The sequence below is a fragment of the Cyprinus carpio genome, chromosome A6, assembly GCF_018340385.1.
Source record: "Cyprinus carpio isolate SPL01 chromosome A6, ASM1834038v1, whole genome shotgun sequence".
Classification (NCBI taxonomy): Eukaryota; Metazoa; Chordata; class Actinopteri; order Cypriniformes; family Cyprinidae; genus Cyprinus; species Cyprinus carpio.
The window spans coordinates 23,188,159-23,207,313 of NC_056577.1; the positions used below are offsets into that span (position 1 = coordinate 23,188,159).

At 38.2% G+C, this 19,155-nt stretch overlaps 2 protein-coding genes across 2 annotated transcripts; both read right to left on the reverse strand.

The window, feature by feature from the left end:
• Positions 1-7,387: 7,387 nt before the first annotated feature.
• LOC109091293 (omega-amidase NIT2) lies at positions 7,388-11,644 on the reverse strand. Its single transcript, XM_042758499.1, has 10 exons — positions 11,264-11,644; positions 10,254-10,372; positions 10,011-10,131; positions 9,834-9,922; positions 9,248-9,341; positions 8,693-8,767; positions 8,531-8,609; positions 8,350-8,448; positions 7,945-8,000; positions 7,388-7,864 (listed from the first exon to the last, which is right to left on the reverse strand). The coding sequence occupies exons 1-10, from the start codon at positions 11,289-11,291 to the stop codon at positions 7,770-7,772; spliced, it is 855 nt and encodes a 284-aa protein (XP_042614433.1). The 5' UTR covers positions 11,292-11,644; the 3' UTR covers positions 7,388-7,769.
• A 2,135-nt stretch (positions 11,645-13,779) lies between these two features.
• Positions 13,780-14,997, reverse strand: LOC109091840 (apolipoprotein A-I-like). The gene is made up of 4 exons (XM_042757446.1): positions 14,980-14,997; positions 14,822-14,877; positions 14,574-14,724; positions 13,780-14,495 (listed from the first exon to the last, which is right to left on the reverse strand). The coding sequence occupies exons 2-4, from the start codon at positions 14,859-14,861 to the stop codon at positions 13,919-13,921; spliced, it is 768 nt and encodes a 255-aa protein (XP_042613380.1). The 5' UTR covers positions 14,862-14,877; positions 14,980-14,997; the 3' UTR covers positions 13,780-13,918.
• Between the last annotated feature and the right edge of the window lie 4,158 nt (positions 14,998-19,155).

Genomic DNA, 19,155 nt, shown 5'->3' on the forward strand with positions numbered 1-19,155 from the left:
GTTTCCCTTCTGGACCTCCCGGCGGAGTAGGGTGTTGAAGGTTTTCTTGTTCAATTAGACGATTAAGGTCCCATTGAATGGGACTTACAATCACGGCTGGAGGGAGGATTGGTTCAGGAGATTCTGGTTCTGGGTCTGCCTGATGAAGGCGGGATAGAGCATCAGCTCTATTGTTCTGGGAGCCAGGGCGATACGTGACTTTTAAAGTCGAATCTCGTGAAGAATAAGGCCCATCTAGCTTGCGCGATGATTCAGTCTCTTAGCTTCACGGAGGTATTCCAGGTTCCGGTGGTCAGTGATCACCTCGAAAGGGACCTTGGCTCCCTCCAGCCAATGACGCCACTCTTCTAGAGCCAGCTTGATAGCCAGTAGTTCACGATTTCCTATGTCGTAATTCTGCTCCGCCGGGGATAGCTTCTTCGAGAAGAAGGCACATGGATGGAGTCGTGGAGGATCCCCCTGCCGCTGGGAGAGTACCGCTCCGACCCCGGTTGATGAAGCATCCACTTCCACTATGAACTGTCGGTTGGGATCAGGATGAGCTAGGATCGGAGCGGTCTTGAAGGCTTGTTTGAGATGGTGGAAAGCTTCAGTGGCAATGGGGTTCCAGGACAGAGACTTGGGCCGGTTCCGGAGGAGTGAAGTTAGAGGTGAGCTGAGTAAACTGTAGTTCTTGATGAATCTCCTATAAAAGTTGGCAAAGCCCAGGAAGCGTTGGAGTTCTTTTATGGAGCCAGGTTGGGGCCAGTGTGTGATGGCTTCCACCTTCCCCTGGTCCATCTTCACGCCACGTGGGCCGATAATGTATCCCAGGAACTGGACTGAGGGCGTGTGGAACTCACACTTTTCTAACTTGAGGTACAGATGGTGTTCCCGGAGTACAAGTATGACATGTTGGATGTGTTCTTCCTGGGATGTGGAGTAAATGAGGATATCATCGATGTAGACGATTACGAACTGGTTAAGGTATTCTCTGAAGATTTCGTTCATGTAGTTCTGAAAGACGGAAGGACTGTTGGATAACCCATACGGCATGACCCTGTATTCATAGTGTGCCCGGAAGGAGTGATGAAAGCTGTCTTCCACTCGTCCCCCTTCCGGATACGGATTAAATTGTGGGCGCTCCTCAAGTCCAGTTTTGTGAAGATCTTTGCTCCGCGTAGTTGTGTTCCAAGGCAGCTGGGACCAGGGGAAGAGGATAGCTGAATTTGACGGTTTGAGAATTGAGATGGCGATAATCAATACACGGCCTCAAGCCTCCGTCCTTCTTGGCCACGAAGAAAAAGCTGGAAGCGGCAGGGGAAGTAGATGGTCGGATGAATCCTTGCGCGAGAGCTTCCTGTACGTACTCCTCCATGGCCTTCTGCTCCGGGATGGACAGAGGATAGACTCGTCCCTTGGGAAGGGTTGCTCCAGGCAGGAGGTCGATAGCGCAGTCCCATGGCCGATGAGGTGGAAGTTTCGTTGCCAACCGCTTGCTGAACACATCCTGGAACGCCAGATATTCTGGAGGGATGGTATGTTCCACCTGAGTTTCGGGGCTTTCCACTGATGTGGACTGGACCGGTAGGGATGACTTCTTGATGGATGGAATGACCTTGGGAACTTTAACTGGTGGAGTGATGCAGGTAGAATGGCATGATTTTCCCCATTTCAGGATCTCACCTGTGGGCCAATGGATGTGTGGTTGATGTTGGTTAAGCCAGGGGCGTCCCAGGATGATGTCTGCGGTGGATTCCTCCAGCACCATGAACGTGATTTCTTCCTCATGCAGGGAACCCACGTGGAGGATGACTGTGGGGGAGAAATAGCGGATATGACCTCGGCCCAGCGGCTTTCCCTGTATGGTCGTGATTCTGAGTTCGACGGGGCTTCGATGACGCTTGACACTTAGACGATTTAATGTTTGCTGGTTGATGAAGTTCCCCGCTGAGCCGGAGTCGATGAGGGCTTGTACTGAAATAGAAGAGTGGAGATGTCTTAGAGTAACCCAGGTTTGAATCAATTGAGCAGTTTGAGGTGGTAGATGGATGGTACTCACCGCTGGGGCGTGGAGGTCGGACGGGACATGATGGTAATAGGTGTCCCTCTCCCCCACAGTAGAGACACAGCCCGGTGTTAATCCTCCGCTGACGTTCTGAGGTAGATAGATGGTGTGAATCTATTTGCATGGGTTCAGGTGCTGGAGGAGCGACAGATGGTAGAGCGGGCGGAGGACATACAGCGGGAGTGAGTTGTCGACATGCAGTGAGTCTCTGGGCGGCTCTGATGGATTTCTGGATTAGACACTCCAGTCCCAGTGAATCTTCATATACAACAATCAAACTTTGTATTTTCTCACATAGACCGTGGCGATAGGCGGTGATTAAGGCCGTTTCATTCCAACCGCTGATGTAAGCGAGGGTACGGAAGCGAACAGCATAATCACTCACGGACTCATTTCGCTGTTGGCGAATTGTAAACAGTTGATCATGAACAGATAATTCAGACGCTTGTTGACCAAAGACAGACTTTAACTGGGAACAGAAATCAGTAACAGATCCAGTAGCAGAGGAATTCGATTCCCAGAGAGATTGGGCCCATTGGAGAGCTTTACCTGTGAGCAGATTGATGATAAATGCAACTCGACTGCGTTCGGTGGTGAATAAGTGAGCGTTGGACTCCAGGTAGAGTGAACACTGTAGCAGAAACCCGCTGCAATCCTCCGCCGCGCCGCTGTATGTCGCTGGTTTGGCCATGGGACTCGCAGGGGCAACTGAAGAAGTGACCCGGAGTTGTAGCGGTGTTTGATGGCGATGAGCAGTTGACAGCAGGTGAGGGAAGTTGCATGAGTGAGGACCGTACAGCGTGAACCAATTCAGTGAAGGGATCCGCGGTGCGGTCCTCGCCTGTGTCTGAAGAGCTCTGCATGCGGTCTGGTCTTCTGTCAGACACAGACGAGGACACAGAGGGTTCAGTGCAAAAGTGTTTAATGTTAATCAGAGGTTTCAGACACAGGTGAATCTTGACACGTAGACAAACAGTGGTAACACAACTTTCCTTAGAGGTGATGGTGATACAGATGGTGACTCCGACGAAGACGATGGGAACAGGTAGGCAGAGGAGGATGAAGAGGGTTCAACAGTTCAGGTAGGTTTGACGAAGGGCGTTAAGGTGAGTAGGGAGATCGGTGCAAGACCAGACAATGAGTGATGGTGACTGAGGGCTTTATGTGTGGCACTGGTGATGATGCACAGGTGTTCAGAATGCTGGTGATTGGGAACGAGTGGGCGTGGCGTAAGTGTCTGATTCAGGGAGTGTAGATGGTGTGGCTGTGACAGATACTTTTTTGTGGATTCTTTAATGAATAGTTAAAAAGCACAGCATTTTGTTTTTTTACAATATAAATCTTTTGTATTTTTGTAAATATCTTTAATGTCACTCTGAACAAAATAATGCTTCCTTCCTAAAATAATAAAGAAAAATGTACAGACACTGAATGTATATAAAATAAATATACATTTCTTACCAGGTAAGTTTGTGCAAAGGTGTGTTCTTAAATGCTCATTGCAGCAGCGAGGGCTTGGTCTAGGTCTGCAGTAATATTTTCCTCGTCCTCCAGGCCCACTGACAGACGAATGAGCTTTCCTCTCATCCTCAGACACTGAAGCATGAGTCATACTTGCTCTGGAAAAGAAAGGGCACACCATGCAAAAAGTTCCCTCAAAAGGAGTTTTTGATAGATTTTCCAGGATAAATCATGAAAACATTGGAAAAGATATCAAGAAGTCTTAGCGAGAGATAATTCAGTGACGTTATCACTGCCATTCTAGTGAATTACTTGTGAACCATAAATATCATAAACCTGTCACAATGATGTTTCAAAAGACAATATGTTCTATAATGAGGCTGTTAAGAACTGTTCAGACAAGAAAAGTGTTGTGTCTGCAATTTCTTTTTACTACAACATTAAAGCGCTCACGCCCCCTCGTGGCAATCCAAAATAAAATGTTTAGGGCTCACACATACATACACATTTTTTACAACCAAGCATACTTTCATAAGCATTTCACAAAAACAGAGAACATACTTAATGTTTTATATATATATATATATATATATATATATATATATATATCTATATATATATATATATATATATATATATATATATATATGCTCTAGAATTAAGTTTTTAAAAATTCCCGGAGAACATTGTAGAAAACCTTTTGAAACAATTGTGACAGGTTTAAGACAGGCTATTTATGGTTCACAAGTAATTCACTAGAATGGCAGACTCTTGAAGAGGTCAAAAGTTCAACATTCGAGGACTAGGGGTCTTATCTAGCAAAACATTAGGTCATTTTCTAAAAAAAAAAAAAAATGTAAAGTGTACGTACTATGAAATGCAATTGAATGTTGAAATATTGACTTCATGAAGAAATAGCAAAGCAAGTGTATGTCATATCTCATGTCTGCAGACACTACTTGTGCAAACTGCAGCAAAGGTACCTCTAGGAGTTCTAAGAAAAACGCAACAAATACTCTATCACCTTAAACATCTAGGTCACACAAACAAGAAAAACAAAGTATATAATCATGTATTAAGCACAAATACTAGTCAAGCATAAGGACGAAAAATAGATAAATGAAGGGTTTGAATAGACTGATGAATGTGAGCATGAATAGACATATTTCGTTTAATGATCATACATGAAAATATATACTTTTTGCAGCATTAAAACCAACATTAACCAATAAATCTGAGCATCTGCTCTGTATGTAGTTTTATCACCTGGAAACCTATTAAAACAAATTGCATCACAAGCAGACTTATTGGTCCCATGACCATGACTAAATAATATCTGATCACCCAGTTGGTTGGTTTCAGAATTTTACATCTATGAACACAATAGCGGCAAAGCCTGTGGTCTGATGTTAGTGGCACCTTGGACTCTTTTACAGTACATGTCATCAAATTTGGATTGCAATATAAATAGTTTCTCTTCATCTTATTTCTGCCTTATCACAATATGTTCTCTTTTTTCATGGCAGACTCCTCACTGAACTTTAAAAAACTTTTTCTAAACTGTTTTCTTGCTGGTGGCTACATCTCTGAATTTCCAAAAGAAATGGCACCGAGATCAAAAATTAAAGTGACACAGATGTGGAAGTACCCAAGTTTATTTATTAGACGATCTGTGTGAATTTGTATATGACAATCATTCCTTTGTGTTGCAGATGATTCATGCAGCGAGGGCACTGACATGATCTTGTTCGATATGGAGCAATGGGTTTTCCTTCCTGAGACTGATGTGTAACATGGTTTGGAAAGGCATTCTTTCTTGATACAAATAACTTACATAATGTTTATTAACTGTGATTGACTGGAAGTGATTCACAGTTTCATTTCAGAGGATGAATCAGCTTGAGGTGGTACAAACTTCATTTGAGGCCACTGGTTTATTCTTTGCTTTCATTGAATATCCTCCCTTTTCCATACAGTAAGCTAAACAAAAGAGCTGCAACTGAGCACAACTGAATAAAGCAGGTCAAAAAATATGAATGTATTTGTATTCAAAATGCAGAGATAAACAGCCCAAGGACTCTTTCTTATTAAGTATTTAGACATGTTACACATACTCTTGCTGTACCATTTTAAGATATTTACATTTGTAGACCATGTTAAATATTCACAACATACTATGTTGTTGGGAAAGAGCTCAAAACAACTTTCATACATTTACCTGTCTAACCCAAAGTGGTTAAACAGGCTGGAGCACAAATGCACATGAGTTACCGTATATGTCATATGTTACACCCAAGGCGTTTATGATATTTTTAATTATAATTGTAAGCCTTGCACCTTGTGTTGTGTGCTGTGCTTTCCTCTTTCTCTCCCTCACTATCTCTCTCAGGTTAATTACCCCCAGCTGCCAATCGTTGTGAGCGTGCTTGAGACAGAGTGGAGGGGTATGAATGTAGCCTTCAGAGGCTGCTATGCTAAGGAACACTTCTCATCAGTTCTTGTGTTTGCCCTTGCTAGTAGCTCTGTTGTACTTTTTGAATTGATTCTCATTGCCACTTGTTAGTGCTGTCTGATAGTTAATCCATGTGTGGGTAACTAAAAATGTATTGTGACAATCATTCTTAAAGGGTTACTCCGCCGCAAAATGAAAATTTTGTCATTAATCACTTACCCCCCTGTCGTTCCAAATCCGTAAAAGCTTTGTTCATCTTAGGAACACAATTTAAGATATTTTGGATGAAAACAGGGAGGCTTGAGACTGTCCCAGTGTCAAGGTCCAGGAAAGTATGAAAAGCATCGTCAGAATAGATCATCTGCCATCAGTGATTCATCCATAACGTTATGAAGCGACGAGAATACTTTTTGTACGCGAATAAAACAAGGGCACCTCAGTCGGTTGATGTGCCCTTGAGCAAGGCACCGAACTCCCAACTGCTCCTCCAGGTGTGTGTTCACGGTGTGTGTGTGTGTGTTCACTGCTGTGTGTGTGCACTTTGGATGGGTTAAATGCAGAGCACGAATTCTGAGTATGGGTCACCATACTTGGCTGTATGTCACATCACTCAATTAAAATAATGATTTTATTCAACAATTCATCTCCTCTGTGTCTCTCCAAATCAGCGTAGCACCATTTTGGCAAATCTGAGCTGTACGCAGGCGCCGTATGTTCTTCTGTGTCACCCGCGCTGCACCGATGCGCTGTTTGCTTTCGAACAAAAGCGTAAATACACATAAAAAAACGTATCCTTGTGGCGCGGTTGATACAGAACAGCGTATGCTGCCTGCGTACAGCTCAGAATTGCCAAAATGTGTGTTCTCCTTGTTTTAATATTAATTAAATCCATTTTAATTTACTTTTCTTTGTTAAGCCTTCCACAAACCCTCTAGACTAGAAAGAAGGACGTAACATATAACACTGTCATGTCATTCTTACTGTGTTATCTGTTAAGGAGTGCTGTTGAGACTGAATATAATTAAAATATATTCTTCAGCAGCACTAAATGTGGCAGAAAGACAATTTTAATGCCACATTTTTTCATATAAAAACATACTTGCCTTTTAATCACTATATAATATTTTTACTATTGTATCAAAGTCATTGAAAATAAAAGACCTAAGGGATATATTGTACATACAATTGTAAAAGGATTAGTAGCAACTGTGAGGCACTTGTTCTTGTCAATAATTAAAATGTCTTTGCTCTGTGGTAACCCATATTACTTCCTAATAGTACTTCCTTATTATTGAAATATACATAAGCATTGGTATTCTGGAATTGTTTTCTGCTCTGAAACGTCTTTGCAATTTATATGTAACATACATGTTATATGTACAACATTACTCCATTAACTGGTAGAAAAAAAATGAGGTAACTTAATATGAAGTACACAATTTCCAGATAATATTTTAATCTCTTTTGGATTTAATACAATGACAGTGTAAAATCTAATTATTTTGATTTGGAAGCCACTTGATAATATCAATAACTTAATATCATGCTTAATATTTTTCTCCCACTGATGAAACCAATCTTTTCACCACTAAAAAACCTCTTATCTATTACAAATATAATTTCTGTTCTAAAAGAATCAGCAAAAGAATACAAATTGTGAGGCACTTGTTATTTGGAATAATTAAAACATATTTGTGTGCAATACCCCACATTACACTAAAGAAGACTTGTGGCTAACCCAATGTGATGACTTAGTCTGTCTTAAGTCAGGACTAAATGTCCACTGCAGTGCTTCGTGTGAACGAGTGTTCAGCCCTCCTGAACACTATTAACACTATATAGATCATTCCGTCTCTGTGTGGTGATTGGGAGCTGCTGACGCATATCAGCCAAATACTGCAGGTCTACAAGCAGAAGAGAAAGAGTATGTTTACATTATGCCAAAATGGCTCTACAGCTCTCAGTGTAAAGAGGTGAAATATACCTATATCAGCATATACAATGGATTCCTCTGATCCAGCTTTGGCAATTACCTCCCCCCTGCATGGAAAGAGGGCACAGTTATCATAGTAACCCATACAAAAGCATGCATAATTCTATTTTTTCTATTCTATCTTGTTTTTCTTTTTGTGTGTGTGTGTTTCTGTGTGTGTGTGTGTATATATATATATATATATATATATATATATATATATATATATATATAAATATATTTATATATAAATACCTTGCTACATGTACTGCGTTAGGCTAACCGAGACTTGTCATTTACACATATTGTTGCTCTTTTGTTAGTTTTGATTGCATCTATTGTCCTCAGTTTTTTGGATAAAAGCGTCTGCTAAATGTAAATGTAATGTAAGTGCATAACCTGACAGAAAGCACTGACCAAGGGTTAACCACAGAGCTGTGACCCCAGGCCACATAGCTGGCACTCTCATCTCTTGCTGGTGAAGCAGCAGCCACATAGACCTGATTATCTACTGCCCTGTGAAAAGGAGACAAACTGTCTTACAGCATTCATGGGGAACTGAATAGTTCATTGACTCTAGGTGGTCTGAGATACTGACCTCCCCCTCTGCAGCAGCTCCCAGTGAGCTGGACCTGTGGTCATATTGAAGGCACCAGGATATACCAAAAGCTGGCAACCTACATAGACAGAGATATGAGGAAATCATATCAAGTATACCTACATTACATTTTAACAAAACTTTGCATTAAAAAATTCTTACCTTTTTTAGCGTAGATCTGTGCTAGCTCCGCAAATCTGATGTCATAACATATTCCCACACCTACTTTACAAAATGCTGCAAAGAAATACATAAACTGTGTGATTTCACATCTGGAGAGAGCAGATATTTATTATATATACTGTATATTTATATTTATGCACCAATATTTATATTCTGGCCAATTCTGATCAGGCAATAGTTATGCTCCTGTTATAGCTGATAATTAAAATTATATACTTTTTTCCCTAGATAAATAAAAAAATAACACTCAAAATTTAACATCACAACATTATAATGAACAGTATGGAGAATTGATATTCAGTTTCATTCTGCTAAAGATTACAACAAAGTTATTAAATCATTAGTGTTTTTACAGATTACTAAATATAAAAATAAAGGGAAATGTGCATGCAGAAAAAAAAAATGGCTACCATATACAAACACTGATTCTGATAAAAAAAAAAAAAACTCTAATATTGGCCAAAAAGCAATATAGTACTAATATACTGTCTATCCCTTTATAACATGGACAATATTTCTATAATACTCACTCACGGGTTTCAAACATGGATAAACTGTTTCCTGGACTTAGTGTTTCAGACTCCTGAAACCGTATTTTCCCTGGTACATCAATATCAAAAAGATGAATCTGAAGGGAAATGAAGATAAAATAGTATAAATGCATAAAAGTTTGAGTCATTTTTTTCTACCTAAGCCAAACTGTTTACTCAAACGCTTGTTAATACATCCTGAAACATTTTGAAATATATTATATATCTATACACAACTGTTCAAAAGTGTAGGGGTCTGTAAGAAGTCTCTTAAATTCACTAAGGCTGCACTTTGATCAAAAATACAGTTTAAAACACTTATATTATGAAATATTAAATACTAAATATTATGAAAGTATTAATACAATTTAAAATAACTTTTAATATATTTAAAAATTTTATTTATTCCTGTGATGGCAAAGGTGAATACTCCAGTCTTCAGTGTCGTATGACCCTTCAGAAATAATTTTAATATGCTGAAGTGGAGCTCAAGAAACATTTCTCATTATAATCAGTGTGATAACAGTTGTGCTGCTTAATATTTTTGTTGAAACTGTAATACATTTTATATTGTCTTTACTGTTACTTACTTTCCTGTGTTTGACAAGCAGCTTTCCATCAGGTCCAAAAATTGAGCAGGTGTTATAGATCTTTCCTCCGTCCTCCTCAGGAATGGAACCTACAAAAAAAGACACAGTCATGAAAGGGACATGGAAATGAATGGCATCAAATACACTAACATGCTGGTTTGTGTCTGAGAGTCTCACCGCCCACTAAATAGACCCCACACTCCTTGGCTGCCTCCGACAACACCTGTGTGGACTCTCCTGGGATCTTCTCAGCATACTCAGCAAAGAACCCGGTTCCATAAGGGGAGTTGAAGCACTCCTGGATTACGGATTATTAAATGCCATGATTTTATATAAACCAATATTAATATATCAGACAATCACATACATTATGACAGTGGTGAGCAATATATAACCTAAGATATAGAATGTAATACTTACAGGTAACACTACAACTTTTGCACCTTGTCCTGCAGCCTCCTTCACAATTTTTTGTGCTCTTCCCAAATTGTCCGCCTTGATCTTTGACACATGTAACTGCACCAAAGCCAAACGAAACTCTAGGTGTCAGAAGATCAATTGTTTGTTTATTAGCTGCTGAAGGATCAATGATTCACAACTCTTTCATCTTTCAACCAGGAGACTCTTTTACTGGATTTTGTTTTGGGACTCTCTGCGCTTTTGTACTTTTGTCAAAGGAGATGGTGCAGCCAAAACAAAAACATGTTTTTAGTTTCTTTGTAGTTTTTGGTGATTGAAGTTAGGGTTGGTCGAAGTCTACAGTGAAACATCGTGATGGACGATGACATCAGAAGAGGGAGGTTGATCCATAAAAGTTCACTTACCACATACACAGAGTGATGGGAGATTACTTATAGGACAATGGCGAATGATTTGCAGATACTGAGCACCACTGACAAATATTTAATCTTGTAAAATGTCTGGTAGCGGTGGTACCTACCATTCAGCTCCTACCATTCATCTCCAAAGTGAAAGTGAAAGTAAAATGAGAGCTCGCATTCGAAAGCGAGTTCAATGCCTTCCACATTAGTAGCGACTCACTTGCTGATGCCCGCAATTTACATACAGTATAATTAACCAACGATATAATTGCGAGAGAAAGTATTGAAATATATATATTTTCCCCTTCCATCTCGTAGGCTATTTATTCCCTTTAGGAGTTCTGTAGTACACTTCATTTCCTTTCCAAAACACTTTCTATCGGTCCAACCCTAATTGAAGTTAAATGCATCAAAACATTAACAAAATGATATCTGTTTTAAGGTTCAAATGTTTGAACATTTAATCAATCTTAAAGTTGACAGCTCAATGCAAAGTGAAATCAAGCATGTTTGCTTTGCTAACTTCAGATAAATGCTAACTACATTTGATCAATCAGCATGATCCGAACATTGTAACTTTACCACTCTGAATATAAAAAATATACTCACTCGACACTGCCTTAAATATACCAGACATTGATGCACTGCTCGGAACAGACAGACACAGTAACGTTACAGTAATAGTAATCAGAGCCACTAGAAGGCAAGCCTGAAACCTTTAGCCAAAAAAGCGTTAACACAAGAGCATACGTTTCCGCTTTTGCAGTACAAAGGAAACCAAAAGCTGTTTTTAAATGGATGTCAATGGAGGAGAGGCTTCACTACCCTGAATAAACCGCTTTTTATAGGAAACAGCTTATCATTTAATGAATCGACAGCCTATCAGCTAATCTTCAAAATCGTTTACACTAAACAATAATCTTGGATTGAACTATTTTCAGAGTTTACACCGAAAAAAAAATGCCATTTTATAAGAGAAGTCACTGACTTTTTGCGACAGTTGGGATTCAGTTTACGGCACTTGTCATTCCTATGGCATCCGTAAACGACGATTGAGTGTCGCACAATTCTGACTGCAATGTGTCGTTCGTGAACGAATCGTTCTTTTTGAACGAATCTTTTAGGTGAACGAATCGTTCTCGTTCACGTAAATCCATTTAAGGTTAGAATTCGAAGTGCAGATCGACACTCTAACGGCTAATATTGCCCACAGCACAACACATTGCGTGGTGGAGGATGATTCAATAAGAACTACAAACACGCATTAAAAGTGTTTAAAAAACTACAAACATGGCGGATATACGCGACCAACGGACAGGTAGATAAACGGATTTGAGTGATAAATAATCAGTGTCTAACCTGATGAAAAAATACCAATTTAATGTTGTCCACGTTACATTTCATCTGCAGCAACACTATGAACTTTTATAATAATACGTTTGGTCATTAACTTTTAAATGCATCATTATGCAAGCACATGAGCAGAGTTCTTGGCATGATAGACCAGCGACTAGCAGATCAACATGCCTCTTCATTTCTCTCCAATACGGTAGGAAATCAAATTAAACGAAATGTCGATGATGTTAACTAGGATAAGATGACTGACAGTGCAGTTTAAACAGTGACAGAATACACGTAACTAAGCAACAGAGCGTCCGTTAAAGAAGCAGCTATGACGAAGTATGTCCCAAAGCTTGCCTACTACTGTATTCTTCTACATACTCAAAAGTATGTACTTTTTCTTCACAAAAAGAGTACATACTTTTAGGGCATAGTATAATTAGGCGAACTGGGACACAGCATTAGTCTATCATTGTCATTTCATGGCATTAAAAATGCTGAAGGAAGTTATTACTACAGTTTCCCGCAAGCACATTTTTTTGACTTACTTGATTTCTTGCCCCAGTTGGGAAGTTCTAATCTCGGCTCAATCAAAACAGCTCCTGAATGCATCATTTGCTGCTAGACTCATCTACAAAGAATAGGTTGGCTTGGCAACCTGCAGATATATTTTCAAGTAATATAATGTTTTATTATTATGCCTCACAAAAAAAACATTTCTGTCAGCTTAATGCATGGCATATTTCCTGCCATCCACAAGAAAATATATATGAATAGTGTGAATGTAATACATTTAAAGACAAGATATTTTCATTAACACTGTGATAATATTTGATCAATCTGTTTTTGTAATATGTCTAACCTGTACACACCACCAATGCAGAAAAATCTTCATCATTTCCAGTTTTGGCCTGTAAGAAAAATAGATCTCAGTAAGAGTATTTTAATTTAAAATTATATAAATTAAAAATATAATAATATAATAATAATAAAACATTTAAATATAAAATAAAATAAGAATATAATACAAATATATTAAAATAATTGTTTTGGCCCTTTTAATAATTATCTGTCAGTGTGTTTAAATTCACGCTGTCCTGTCTGAAGTGGTTTTGTGGAGGTAGTGGCTGCATTTCTTCATTTATATACCACAGAGAAATGATTGTCGCAATGGAAACCCAAAGTCCAGTGGGTAGTGCCTGACTGTTATGATAACTTCATAACTAAATTTCCTGATTGGGACTTTTTGTCAGAACAGATCCTCCCATTCTCTGCGTAGCTAAAAGCAGTGGTCACTTAAGAACAAATATAGGTCAGCCTTTGATGTTGCATCACAACAATTATGGTATTTTGGAAAAATTTCTTCCTGTTTACATTTTTGAGGGCCAATTTATTGTTTAGATTAGAAGAGGACTTTGATTTTTTTAATAAAAAAAAAATTAGCGATTAGTATGTTTAAATTTTGTGTTTAATTTAGGGCACAGTTGTCAGTGCCTACTCAAAAAAAAAAAAAAAAAAAGTTTGTTTGATTTCTTTTTTTTAAATTAAATTTAAATTTATGCATTTAGCAGACGCTTTTATCCAAAGCGACTTACAGTGCATTCAGGCTATCAATTTTTACCTATCATGTGTTCCCGGGGCATCGAACCCCCAACCTTGCGCTTCGTAACGCAATGCAAGGATTTGTTTGTTTTGCTAATACTGTTTTCTCTGACATATATCTTTCAAGAAAAAAACACCATTCTGTTAATAAATAATATTTTATTCATCATTGAAATAAATGTGGAATCTGTAAACTTACAAGAATAATTAATTAATTAATAATTAATGAGACTTTATCAGATGTTTTAATTTTTTGCTTTAGTGTAGGGCATGGTAGGATTAATAAATGGAGGAAAGTGACAGAAGAAGTCTTTGAAGCATCTAATTTCTCTTGGTGAAGGACTCATACAGGGAGGAGAGCTGGGCCTGCAGGTCCTGCGCATAGGGGTCCAGCTTTTCCTTGAGGTCTTCAGTATAGGGTGTGAGACTCTGCTGGACCATCTGGGCCCTCTCTCTGATCTGGGTCTGGAGGTCCTCAGTCAGGGGGGTCACGCTCTTCTGAAACTCCTGCAGATGCTGGTCCACTTTCTCCTTGAGTTCAGCAGTGTAGGGCTCCAGCTGAGCCCGCAGCTCCTTCACGCTCTGCTCCAGGTTTCCTCTCAGCTCCTCACTCTTCTGGAGCAGAGTGGCCTTCAGGGTCTCAGAATCCAGGGAGTCAGCATATGGAGCCATGGCTGTCCTGAGCTCCTCCACTCTCTGCTGGATCTGACTCTTGAGGTTGTCAGTATAGGGCTCCAGTTTGTCTCTTACGTTAAACAAGTCCTGGCCCAGACGCTCCCTCAACACTTCAGCCTCCTTGGTGATTTTGGTCATCAGCTCTTCAGCCAGAGGATCCATCTGTTTCTTGAGGGTGACGGCATATTCGCTGGCCATATCGGCACTCTGGGTCAGCCTAGCACTACGATATGAAGAAAAACATTTCAGTTTCATCTCAGGACACAAGAAAGGTAAATGCAGGTAAATGTTCTTGACTTACTTGACTTCTTGTCCCAACTGGGAAGACCTGATCATCATGACGGTTTCCTCTGCGGTCTGTGTTGCCTTGGAAACATAGCTCCAGAAAGCATCTGTCAGCTGCTCCAGCTGTGGCTTGGGCTCATCAGCATAGAATATGTTGGCCTGGCAACCTGAATGATCAAATTGCATTATTATGCTCTGCAAATTTATCAAACTTTTAATTTTTAAAAGTTTAAAAATTAAAATTTAATTTTCTCAGTTTTTTACCTGTAAATACAGCAAGTGCAAGCACCACAAGAACCTTCATGTTGTTCAGTTTTAGTCTATAAGTAAAAGACACTTTCAAGTATCTGTCTTTTACATACATTTATTATATATAAAGTGCTGAATTTTGAACTGGCTAAAAAGTAAGGTTGTCTTCTTACCTGTGTCAGTGTGTTTTAATTGACGCTGTCTTGTCTGAAGAACAAGTGTGAAGGTGGCTGTTTCACATCTGTATTTATATAGTTTAGGGAGGTGATTGCTGTAGTGGAAACCCAAAGTCCAGACTATACCTTCAACCACCACAGACTCTCAAATTCAGTGCAGATAATGATAAGAGTGGAACTTTGTCTTTGAAAACACTAATGAATTTCTTGATGGAATATTTAATGGGTAAAAATAAGTATGTGTATATTATTTAGTTAGCACTTAACATGACACAAGTGTCATTCAAATACTTATAACTTAAAATAGAATTCCCCACTGCCTAAAAACAATCAAGAAATCTACATAAACAAATATATCTAACCTATAATTGAATATAAATCTGACAAAAATCCTAAAAGGAGTCATCCTGAATAATCAAATTATTCAAAGTCCATCTTAGGTACTTAAACCAGACAGAGCCCCAAGTTTGAACATTTGACCTAATAAAACAGCAAATGATAAAATATGTTCTGCACGCCCTGATAAGGTCTGACACATCACTCAAAACCTTGTTTCTGTTTCTGCTGGCTTTAGGCAGCTTTACACTTGTCCTTTAGCCTTAAATCTAGAAGATAACTTTTATTAGAAATGATAATAATTTGCCATTTATTAAATAATATACAAATAGTATAGACTCCAGAGTCTGATCCTGTAAGTATCCCGTGGAATTGTCATGACCTCAGTAACAGGGCTGAATTCATTAACAATATTTAGCTGGTTAAACTATGCAATTTTATCATAAAATTCCTATTAATTCCTATTAATAATTTCACTAGACCTATAATAAACTACATAGTTGTCAAAAGTGAAGTCCAGAGAGGATATTTCTCAATATTTGCTTTTAATGACCCAACAAGATCAAAATATATTACGAGGAAGAAAAATAACTTGTTTAAGATATCATTTTCCAAAATAAAAAACAAAAAGCTGACAGGAAATAAAGAATCGGCTACATTGAGTACAAGAATATGAAACTGCATTTTTCACCACTAGAGAGCACTGTCACTGCTAGTGATGTCATAAGGGTTAGTATTCCTTTTATTTATTTATTTATTTATTTATTTATTTATTTATTTAAATTATTGACGTTATTATCAATTCCTGCACAGAAGCAAAATCATAAATCAAAGTCTGAAGTGAAAAATCACACTCAAATGAAACAATTGTTGAAAATATTATAAATTTAGCTAAAATATTGATGGAGACTAAATTATTAAATAATCTCAAGAAAACTTAATAAAACCTATAAAATTCCACTGGACCAAGGAGGCAGACTGATCCTCCTCGAAAATATGATGTGATAAAATTAACGTCTATTTTTATCATAGATTTATTCATGTGCATAATTCAGATGTAGAGATGTATATTACTGTAATATTTCTGCACACTTATACAATGCAAGATGACCACTAAGGTCCTCATCGTTAAGCATAATCAACAGTGTGAGCAAGGAGTTATTAATCTTAAGGGTTTTTTTTTTGTTTGTTTGTTTGTTTGTTTGTTTTGTTTTTTTATTCCTAAATTGGACGTGCAGTCTTCTACATATCAGTGCCTAATGATTATAGATGGCAGATGTTTTATTGTTGCAATAACAAGGAAAAAAACAAGAAACATCACAATGCAATATAGAGATATGAAAGAGAATTCCAATGTAACTCAGATTAAATATGGGCCTGGAGATCTTCAGGTGATGCAACAAAAGACTTTTGCATTTCCTGCAGATATCGTTCCACATTATCCTTGGGTTTCATCAGTGGGATGTGCTGCTTGGGCAATATAGTTCCAGAATGCATTTATTAAGTAGTGATGATGTGGATTGGGATTCTCTGCATTAGATAAATTGTCTTGCCAACATGGAAATACAGCATATCAGATCATTCAAAAGTCATTTAGTCATTTTATTAGAGGAGATAAAGTCATTAAGTTTAGAATAGCATATTTTTAACAGTATTTTTATAATTTGTATATGTATTTTTATAATTTTTTATATTCTACAATGTAGAAAGAGTTCCTGTATGTTTCCTTCAAGGAATTCATACATAGGCATAATATGTGTGCATAATATTTATCTACAAAACTATTTTCAAGCATCTACACATGTCTAAATTAAACATGTTAATTCAAATTCATGTCTAAACTTTTTGAACACATCAAGAACATGATGTATTATGTTTTATCAACTAGGAACTAGGTTCTCCTAGGTTCACAATACTGTCGTCCATAAAATGCGTTGCACAAATTCGAACATCTGGGTTGTGCTGTTCTGTTGTAAATAAATCTTAACCAATGATTCCTCATTGCAACAACCTTTGGAAGTCCAAATAAAGTGCTTTCGCACAGAAACACAGCGTCTCCCTGACATGGCTGCATCAACACTACTGCGGTTCCTAAACCACGCCTTCTTTCTTTGTGTGAACATTTGGGCAGCATTATGCAAATATTTCCACATCTTGACGTAGACATGTGGGGGCATGTTTGAATGAGGCGTTTTTGCTTGGTCTGGACCCAGCCTTCTCTTTTAGAAAGAATAAATCCTTTTGTGGGAGACTTTGTGCTTTGTAACTCTGCAGATCTTATACATGCACAAATAGATACATAACGCACTAAAGAAAAGTAAAAATAGAAATTGCATCATATGACCCCTTTAAAAGGTCCACTGAAAAATCAGCGTGCAGTGCTCAAACAAACATTTTTGCACATGTGAAGGATTTTACACGTAAAATAGAACATGAGTGAAGTATAAAGCCATGTTTAGACTACATAATGAATAATAGTTAGGCTATGCAAACAAATGTTACAGATATGGCAAAAATGGAAACATTTGGATTCTTGTGGTATGAGACAGGCTCCTGAGCCCAATGCCGTTTCAGTTTTGCTTGACATTTGTATGCTGTTTATAATGAATGCCACTATAGCCTAATTTGTGTTTTATTTTATAGTTTAATATAAAATTTTATAGCTACTTATTTTTCATTCTTGTTCTGTTCTGAATACCATTAAATTTAAAATATTTGTTCTAGAGTGAGGTGAACTTAATAGGCTGTTTATATTTACCAGTGTTTTTAATATGCATATAAATTACATAAATTAATGTAGCCTAATTGTTTGCAATTACAAGGTTAACGGGTGTTTTTGGAGTAGGATCAATTTCTCTTTGATGAGATTACTTCCTCTTTGTGGCTGGGTTTCATTTCTCCATTTTGTAAACTCTAGGGGCGAGGCTTCTAAACCGGGGTATTTTTAGAGGCGTGATATTCAAATGACGATTGTTTTCTGCCGCCACATTTATCAACGCGCGATGAGACTGGTGGCATATGAATGTTTCATGAATCACGTGAACTCTTACATAAATTGATAACGTATCAATATATCTACGTTAGATTGATAAATGAGGCCCATGACGTGTATGTCGTGACATGGCATATATAGAATTATTTATTTCTTGTGTGTGGTTTTTTTTTGTGCCACACTGTAATTTCATACGTTTGGGGCATGGCCGTCACTAGGCCAATTTTAGGGGGGCTATAGATTTATAATTATATATAATTTTAATTATATATATTAAAATCTTAACTGATTATAAAACCATGGGAGACCACGGACAAGAAGACAGTTCAACCATAGACTGTATAAAAACATGGACATAGTGTCTGTGACGTCACCCATAGATTTCTGAAGATATTTCTGAAGTGGGTGGGGTGGGCCGTCACCATCTTGGCAGCACGTCACCGCACGTCACTCCCAGATAATCAAAAATGGGCAAAGAGGCAGGAGCTGGTTGCTGAAACTGCGCCCACCATGCTCGATGGCGGTGACAGCAGCGGCGATCCACCTGTCACTCAAGTGGCCACACCCTTAATTATGCAGAACTTTAAGGCTTAATATAGTTTAAACAGACAAGTTATTAAAAAATTCACCCCCCTCACAGTTGTCATTAAGGGCAAAATTATCTATATAGACCAAAACCACTTTTTGTACCGGGCTGTAAACATTTTTTTCTGCTGTAAAGTTGGGCATTTTAACGTGGGGAGTCTATGGGACTGACTCCCTTTTGCAGCCAGACTCTAGCAGCCAGTCAATGAATTGCAGTTTTAGTCACTTCCGTGTTGGTTTCACGAGAGAGACCGGAAGGT